Source organism: Octopus bimaculoides, chromosome 25 (assembly GCF_001194135.2).
Source record: "Octopus bimaculoides isolate UCB-OBI-ISO-001 chromosome 25, ASM119413v2, whole genome shotgun sequence".
NCBI classification, from domain to species: Eukaryota; Metazoa; Mollusca; class Cephalopoda; order Octopoda; family Octopodidae; genus Octopus; species Octopus bimaculoides.
In genome coordinates, this window is record NC_069005.1 from 15,115,227 (window position 1) to 15,124,918 (window position 9,692).

Here is a 9,692-nt window from a genome sequence, read left to right on the forward strand (position 1 = left end):
CTCAAACGAAAAATAAATGTAAAAATTTCCGCGCAAATTTCTTTATAATCATATTCTATGCCGTTTGAAAGATGTCTATATAAAATTTCATTAAAAGATATCCATTTTCCTAAAAGTTATGAGGGAAAAAATCAGATTGTGTGAATTTTCCGAAAGTCCTCTTCCCACCACCTGGTTCATTGGTGCAAATTTTTTGTTTTCATATTCGTTTAATACACATTTTTTACACCTGTTACACTTATTTTGTGTGTGTGTGTGTGTGTGTGTGTTGGTGGCCAGGAGTTAAAGTAAACATTAACCAAACTTTTTAAAATTTCTATATTAATAATAAATTTTAAAAAAAAGTTTGACTTTATGTATGCAGTTTGTCAGAAACTGAGATGCAGTCAATCAGTGAAATTAAGAAATATTGACGGTTGAATATATTGGTTTGTGATAACGATGGGTTAAAAGCGGTACCAGTTTCAGGCAAGTTATGGTTTAGGTGCTCTCATTCCACGGGGGTTTTAGAATAATAAAGAAGTATTTGTTTTCAGGTTTTATGTGATTATTTGGAGTATCTTTTCAACAAGTGGGTCTTTTTAAATCCTACACTTTTTAACATTGCTCAACAAGAAAGTCTAATTTTCCGGGGTTAACCTCCAGTTTTTGACTTGGGCAAAAAAATGAGAAAATAAATAGTGTAATCAGTGTAAAACAATATGTAGTAACCGAATATGCACATCAGGAATGTTCCGAGTCCTCTCACCACTTCCCCATTCTTCGGTGCAATTTTTTCCTTCATATTCATTTACTACACATTATTTTACACCTAGTACCCTATTTCTTTTCAATTTTTGTGATGGGGGTGGGTGAGGTGTGGACTCAGATAATTCACACAATCTAGTAACCCGGCTACCAAATAAAAAAGAAAAAGTGCAATAGGGGTGAAATAATGTATACTAAATGATTATAAAAAGAAAAAAAATACTCGTGAGGGCAGGACTCGGAAAATTCACATGATCAAACGCACAAGATACGAAAACTCAACATTAACACCTGGTCACAAAAATGGAAATAAATAGTGTAATAGGTGTACAACAACATGTAGTAAACGAATATGAAAAAAAAATGCATGCTGGCGAACAAGGCAGGGAAGAGGACCAGGAAAATTCACAAGGTCCGATTTTTTCCATCAAGAAAATGGATATTCTTCCCAACCACACAGTTCTGGGTTCAGTCCCACTGCATGGCACCTTGGGCAAGTGTCTTCAACTATAGCCTCGGGCTAACCAGTGCGTCCTGGAGGGCAAAAGTGGCATTTCAGAGGAAAAATTATCTATGCTGTAAACAAAGATGAAAACAAAAATTTGCACACAAAATTTTTTCGATTCTGTCTTCTCCATAATGGTATTAGCAGAAACAATTGCAGCGTAGATGTTTGTAAGCCATTCAAGAACACACAAAAAAAAAAGAAACCGTTAGTTTCACTGCAACATTTAAATCTCATTTGTGTCTAAATATTTTCATCGTTTTGAAACCACAACTTGTTCACTGACAAAACAGATGCAGCACGAATTTTTGTTTCAAAGAATGAAAATATTTAGTCACAAATGAAATTTAAATGTTGCAGTGAAGCAGTTTTGGCTGTTCTGAAATTGCTTACAGACATCTTACACTCTGCAAATTATTTTAAATATTACCTTGCCCCTAATTACAAAACTTTCCACTGTTTTTCATTTTTATGACTGGGTGTTAACGTTGAGGTTTGGGTCCTGTGAGTTTGATCATGTAAATTTTTTGAGTCCTGTCCTCACCCCACTGTTCATCAGCACACATTTTCTTTTTTCATAATCATTTAGTAAACATTATTTTACACCTATTGCAATTTTTCTTTTTTTTTTGTGGCCGGTTGTCGAAGGTGGCTTACTGGATTGTATGAATTATTCGAGTCACAAAAATCGTGTGAATTATCCTGTCACAAAAATTGAAAAATAATAGTGTACGAGGTGTAAAATAATGTGTAGTAAACGAATATGATGAAAAAAATTGCGCCGATGAACAGGGAAGTGGTGAGAGGACTCGGAACATTCCCGATGTGAATTTTCTGAGTTGTCTCTCTCCCTGCCATTCGCCAGTGTCCTTTTTCTGTTGCATATTCATTTACTACATGTTGTTTTACACCTATTACACAATTATTTTGTTTCATTTTTGTGACCAGGTCAGAAACTGGAGGTTAACCTTTTTCTGTTGCTATTGGCAGCAAAATCATTTTTTTGCAGTAGTCTCTTCAATACTTCCTATTCCATGTTGCATTACATTGAAATCTTTTATAGGTATGTCAGAACCGTTGTATCTGTGCAAAGCATATCATTCTCCTTGCCTTGTGTGGAACTAAGCACCATTCAATTTGATCAAATTGTTGATGGTAAGGAGTCCAGGTTCTATAAGACGTTCATCTATGCTGTATATTCTACATGCAGTGAATTAAATAAGCAGAAGAAGCACAACTTTCCTTTTCATCTGTTTTCCAAGTGTAAATTAGTATAAAGCGAAGAGGATTTTATACTGTTTGTTAAAGTTCTTGTGGTTTATATACTGTCATGGCCGATCATTGCATCACGCAGCTCAGTCCAGTTAACCTGCAGATAGACACCATGGCAGGAACATGCTTTCATTTAATGATTACTTTAACTTATGTCCTTATTGGAAGTTATACTATAAAAGTTATAAACAGAAAACCATTCTGGTGTATTCTCACAAGATCTTGAAAAGTGAAGAATCACCAGGAGTTCAAGTCTTTTTGCAATACCTTTTAAAAGGTTGAGGGGAGGGTAAAAAAGGTGACTAACATCCTATTTTTACTTCTTCCTTATTTATGATTTTGAAGGTGTTGTAAGTAAATTGAAATTGTTGGTGTTTATAGAAATGCAAATTTTTGCTCAAGTTTCTTTTTTCTCCAGATTACATCATCATTTTTTGATGACTAAAAAACATCAATGATATCTATGATTGCCATTTCTATTGATGCTAGCCAGTGCTGGGTTTAAGCCAATTAGATTTGTTCAAATTGAGCCTTGCACCAAGAGAGGGCTCTGTGCACTTGCTAGGCACAGAATGCTATGGTGGATTTTTAGTGTATCATTGTGGCTAATGGTGGAGCCTCAAGTCCTCAAAACTTTTTAGCTGTAACTGGCTTACTACACGAATAATAAAAACATCAAACTCCAGCTTTTGCTGAGTAGAGGGCCCCACTGAAAATTCTCTAATTGGGCCCAATTCCTCCTAGCAATGGTTCACTTTTGGAACTAGGTGACCCTGATTAGTATTGTCATTACAATTCTCATCTTCCAAAATCATGTGAGTTTCACCATTGATCATTGCTTAATTGTTTCCTTCATCCAAATTGTATATTTGCCATACTGCTTCCCAATGATTCTGGTGGTGATACTGAGTCTAATCCTTCACTTCAGACTTTGCCAGGAATAAAACCTCCACTGCTATAACTCTTTCGTTGCAGGGATATGCAATTGCTACTAACACAATGAAGATTTGTTTTCTTTACATAAACCAAAAAGATATAAAAGGGGATGAGACTTGAAATGAAATGAAAAAAGATGCAACAAACTGAAACTTTAATGCATTTGGGTTTAAATTTCAATTTTATGGTTGAATTTCATTTTCAGTTTTTATTTCTTCATTCCATGAAAAAAAACATGAAAAAACAAAATAAATATCTCAGTTTATTTTAAGTTTTTAAGATTTTAAACATTAAAAATAAAATTGTAAAAGCCAGGAAAAAGTTGAATTTAAACCTCTGTTATTTTTACTCTTTAGCATTTAAACTGGCCTCATCTGGCCCAAATAGTCTTCCTGTTTTATGTTCAAACTGGTCAGATCTGGTCTCTCACACTTACTCTACAATGTCATTATAAAAGTAACCAATAGCATCATTGAAGTTTTGCAACCATGAGATAATGCATGATTAATTCAAAACAAAGTGAAAACATAAGCATTACGTTTAACTGAGTAATCTGGATAATAGCAGTGCCCCAGTATGGTCACAGCTCACTGACTGAAACAAGTAAAAGGGTATACCAGCTAATATAACAATTATTTTTGGGGCTAAATATTTCTTACTGGTAATCATTCCTCCTTCACCACTCTAAAATTAGAGGAGTACATATTTAGGGTTTAGTGAGTAGGGAAATGTATACTGCCAAAAGAGCAGGAGACAGTAGTTGTGGTAAATTTGGAACTCCTCATGTAACAGCCACTGCTTTTATGACTAATTTTTGTTTGTCTCTTTTTCATTTTAGATTTGAATTTTCTAATGAAATAAAAGAGTTACAGAGGTTATTTTCATCATGACTGACTCATTTGCTGAGCGAAGAAACAGCACTTTCACCTTAGAAGAGGACAGCCTTCCTTTGCAGAAACTCATCAAGCAGAATAAAGCTGAAAATGTAGAAGACACCACTATAAAAGACTACATATCTAAAATGGCTTCTGAGATCCCAGACCATATCTTTCACTATGACTGGTTTCAAGAGGAGAAAGATCTCTCGGTGCAATTTATTGCAATTGCTGAAAAATTATTGCCCACTTTGATTTTGGGTGTTGAGAAGCTCTTGAGGGAAGTTGAAAAAAAGGGACTGACTGAAGACAAGAATCTATGCCCAAATTTCAACCCCTTGAACTTCCTTGCTCAATTCATGCTGCGGAATCATCCTCGGAACCTTAGCGTGTCAGAACAATCAGCTTATATCAAGATGTTGCAGCATGTTACCAAAAAAGTAAACAAGCAGTTTAGTAGTGAGAAAAAGAAAAGGTTAATTTTTGTTTTTCTCCATATTTCCATAATTGAATTTATTCTCGTAGGAACCATTATCATCATCATTTAGTGTCTGTATTCCATGCTGTCATGGGATGGACAGTTTGACAGTATCCGGCAGGTTGGAGGACTGTTATGCTCTGAACTGAATTTATAGAGTCCTAGGTTGCTGATTGGAATATTCATATCTTGTATTCTGTCACAGGTGTTACAGGTACAACACTGACTTTCTGGAATCAGATGGTTCAGAACCTCTTATGATCTGTACTAATTTACACTAATATATAGCTATCTGTATTTCATTTAATTCATTGTCACCATCATCATCTTTTAACATCTGGCTTCCTTGTTGGCATGAACGGTTTAACCAGAGCTGGCAAGCCAGAGAGCTGGACCAGGTTCCAATCTGATTTGGCTTGGTTTCTATGGCTGGATGCCCTTCCTAGTGCCAACTACTTTATAGTATGTGCTGGGTGCTTTTAATGTGGCATTGACATGAGCACTTTTACATGGCACCAGCATGAATGCTTTTTATGTGAAATCAACACAGGGCTCTTGCAGGCCAATCCTCCTCATCATACATACATAGGGAGGGAGCTGTGTGCATGCATTTCTGTATATGCGTGTATGTGTGCTTATCTACATCTATCTATGTGTGTGTGTGCGTGTATATGTGTATACACATGTTTATGTGTTTATATATGTGTGTGTGTGTGTGTGTGTTTATATGTGTATGTGTGTATATATGTGTGTGTGTTTTTATATGTGTGTATGTATATATGTGTGTGTGTGTGTATATGTGTGTGTGTGTGTGTATACACCCAGAACCACGCTAATAACTTAGGAGTGAAGTTTAAGATTTCTCAGTTTTCTATGAATTGATTTTGATAAAACTTTTCCCAGCTGGTTTGCACACTATAGCAACACCATTGTTATATTTTCATTATTCTGTCCTTTTTTTTTTATTTAAGATTCTTCAGTTTTTGGGTGAACCATGCTAATAGCTTTTGAATGAAAATAGCCCATCGAGACTTTTTTTTTTCAGAAATTGAAGAGTAATGATACATATTAAGCATACATTGAGTATATATTTAACAGCAAACCATAATAATATTATAACATTTATTGACATAATGAATTATTTAGCCACACTAGTGCCATTTTGACGGATAACTTCAAAAACCCTATTAGTTGTGGAATCTGTCCATTTCTTAATAGTAGCAGGTTGGACTGCCTCTGCTGCAGCTTTCATGGTTGCCCATAAGACAACTTTCGATGTAAATTGGTGTCCATCAGCATAAACATCTTGTTTAGTGATGGACCAAAGATGCTGGTGGCCACACAATCAACCTTTCACCTTGTATGCCATGAAACTAGTAATGTTTGGGTGGTCCTAGCAGAGTGGGAGGGAGCATTGTCATGTATGAATATGAGATTCCTTAAAAGTGACAGCAGTATGTCATCTAGCCAGGGAGCCAAGACCTTTTTCACACGATTGCAGTGGGCAGCTGTGGTCACTTTCACCCTTTCAGGCACCCTGACTGGGTCAACACGTCTGTCCTCAGTGACACCAGCCCACAACATGACTCCTCCACCCTGTTGTTGACATTGTAAGCATTGGTGACGCTCATCTCCAAAATAGACCCAACCACTTGCCCAACCGTCAGGTCCATCAAGGGTCACCCTGGTTTCGTCAGTGAACAGAACACAACTCATGTCTAACATCATGTACTTTTGGGCCCATTGAAGCCTTGAACTCCTGTGAGAGGGCATTAAAAGAGGCAGTTTCAGGGGTTCTCACATGGAAGCCATGATCCCAATGATGCAATTTCTGGTGGTGTGCAGTACATGAGGAAGTCTAGAGGTTTTCCCACGTAACTTGCAGCCAATATTCCTTAAATCCCTAGCTGTCACAGTCATGGAGGTCCCACAATTAGATCATTTCTTCCTTGGCAAAGGGTCCATCAGAAATCGTCTGACCGTATCCACATGACAACCTAACTTCTTCGCAATGACATGAAGAGAGGTGCCTTTAGCACTTTCCTTGATGATGACAGACTTTTCTTCATTGTTAAGGCTTTTTCTACATCACATTGTTCTTGGAGAGGAGAGGCGCTATTAGCATGATTCACCCAAAGACTGAAGAATCTGAAATAAAAAAGAAAGGATGTTACACAGAATAATGAAAGCAATAATGGTGTTGCCATAATGTGCAAACCAGCTGGGAGAAGGTTTATCCAAATCGATTCACAGAAAACCGAGGAATCCTAAATTTCACTCCTAAGCTATTAGCATAGTTATAGGTGTGTGTGTTTGTGTGTGTGTATGTATGTAAACACAGTAGTCACTGTCCTCAGGTAATGTATAACTTGCAAGTCTTTCATTAATTTATAGTGTTTAATAAACATTTTTTGGGGGCGAAATTTTGCAGCCAACTTTTGGTCCCATCTAATGAAGGAAATCTCTCTCTCTCTCTCTCTCTCTCTCTCTCAAATCCTTATCACAGGGAAAATAAATAGTGCTAAATTCCAGCACATTTTGGTCACAATGTAGGATACATCTCAGAAGCAAACAACAGATGCTGGAATCTACCATTAGCCTACCTATATTTCTTCACCTAGATATATATTTTGATTGAAATACAACAAATATTATTTTTCTTCCAAATTCAAATGTGTCTTTTCATTCAATATCATTTTTGGTTCAAACATTTCAGGTAAACTTTGGACATATGACATCATCTAGGGACACAATCATGTGATACAACTGAATTACCTTTACCACCAGAATTTAGCTGCATTTTTTTACACAAATAAATTACAAGTAGCTCCAAGCCCCTTTTTCGTATGGGTATAGAAGCATTTGCGTCAACTTAACCAGTTGCTTTGAGCTTCTGCTAACCTGCTCCAGAAAATCCAGTTAGTTCCTTCATACAAGAATGGGAAAAAAGTTTGAACACTACTTTATTCTTCTTTATAAGAACTTTTGTACTATATACGGACTCCTCTATAGCAACTGAACAGAACATGATTATGAACATGTGACTGTTTTATTGTAACTCAGCAAAATACATCACTACAATATATATTCTTTCGTATACACCACACACAAAAAAAGTAATATTTATTATTTGTCCTACCATGCCCAATCTTGCCAAAAAATGTGTATCTGTATGTTGTATTACTTTTAAACATTCTGACTGAAGATTACATTAACTTGTTCTTTCCAACTATTTAGTTAATTGAATTAAATTCTTTTGCTGGAAAGATTTGTCTTTATTGTTCTGTACCCTTGTATTATTTAATTTATCTGACATTGTTTTTACAGGTTATTGGCGATGAGCTGGCAGAACCTTTAGCATGCCGGGCAAAATGCTGAGGGGAATTTCGTCCTTTTTTACGTTCTGAGTTCAAATTCTGCTAAAGTCAACTTTGCCTTTTGTCTTTTTAGGGTTGATAAAATAAGTACCAGTTGAACACTGGGGTCGATGTAATTGACTTACCCCCTCCTCCCAAAATTGTTAGCCTTGTGCCAAAACTTGGAAACATTACTTTTACAGGTTATTGGCATCGAGCTGGCAGAGCTATTAGCATGTTGTGCAAAATGCTTAGCAGCATTCCATCTGTTTTTGTGCTCTGAGTTCAAATTCTGATGAGGGTAACTTTGCCTTTCATCCTTTTAGGGTTGGTAAAATATATACCAGCTGAACACTGGGGTCAATGTAATCAACTCACCTTTCCCCTTGAATTTGCTGGCCTTGTGTCAAGACTTAAAACCATTATTTTTACTGGTTGTGACATGACACTTGTATTGTCAGTCACTATTTAATTTTGGTCTCTTTGAATCCCAACAGAAAGTTGTTTCTTCCTTACCCATTCCAGCAATAGTAGGCACAGCAACTTTAACCATCACCAATAATTTGCCATTGGTAAATTTGCCTTGTTTTCAAACAGTCACTTACTGAATCAAAAGGCCAATTTTAATAGGTGACTGTCAGAGATGATTAAATAAATGCTAGTGTTCCTCTGGTGCTTGTCTTATCAACTTCAGTAGGATGAAAGATAAAGTTAACCCTTTCAGGATTTGAACTCAGAACATGGGAGAATGAAATTAAATTCTATGAAACAATTAGTCTAATTTCCTACCTTTTCTACTCATATGTCAGAATTAATTTTACATGACGTTTTCTGGAAGTAAATCTCATACTTTCCATACAGTTTAATGACTATGAAAGAACAAATTCAACAGAGACGACTGAAACGAGAAGCAACAAAGGCTAGGTGTCGAGAAGAAAGGCTTAGACATAAAGCTTTGCTGGTTGCTCATTTCGCTCTGTGGCTTCATCCAGACAAACCTCAGCTGCACACATCTTCTGTAAGTATTTCCATCTGATGGTCAAATGACTTTCAAAATTGTACTCTGGCCTAGCTTACTCTCTTATTTCTCCTCATTACTGCACTGAGAATGTGTGTGTGTGTGTGTCTTGGGATTATTTGCCACTGGCAACATATAGGACCATTGAACTAATTGCAGAACCAAGCTATTGATGGGCAAATAGTGCAATACCAATATTCAGTGTAGGACATCAGCATATTGAATTATTATTGATTTTTTTTTTTAATTCTCTAATATTGATCACATTGTTGATTATATAAAAAGAAAAAGAAAGGAAGATAAAGAACTTATTCATTTTGAAGTAGCTAATATAACAATGTGGTAGCTTCTTATTATTGTACACTTTAAAAGACTGTAACTGACATTGAACAGTTGCACGAATGTAGCTAAGTTGTAGAAGCATACAAATTATCAATTTTGCTTCCCACATTTCAATATACACAGTTGTTAGAAAGTATGTGTGTGTGCATATATATATATATAT

The 9,692-nt window shown here is 36.0% G+C and overlaps 1 protein-coding gene across 1 annotated transcript in view; it reads left to right on the forward strand.

The window, feature by feature from the left end:
* Positions 1–9,692, forward strand: part of LOC106877388 (EF-hand calcium-binding domain-containing protein 5) — a 207,420-nt gene that overhangs the window by 8,650 nt on the left and 189,078 nt on the right. The window contains exons 2-3 of the mRNA XM_052976829.1: positions 4,299–4,810; positions 9,031–9,187. Coding sequence (XP_052832789.1) covers positions 4,347–4,810; positions 9,031–9,187 — 621 coding nt within the window. The 5' untranslated portion in view covers positions 4,299–4,346. The remainder of the gene's footprint in view (positions 1–4,298; positions 4,811–9,030; positions 9,188–9,692) is intronic.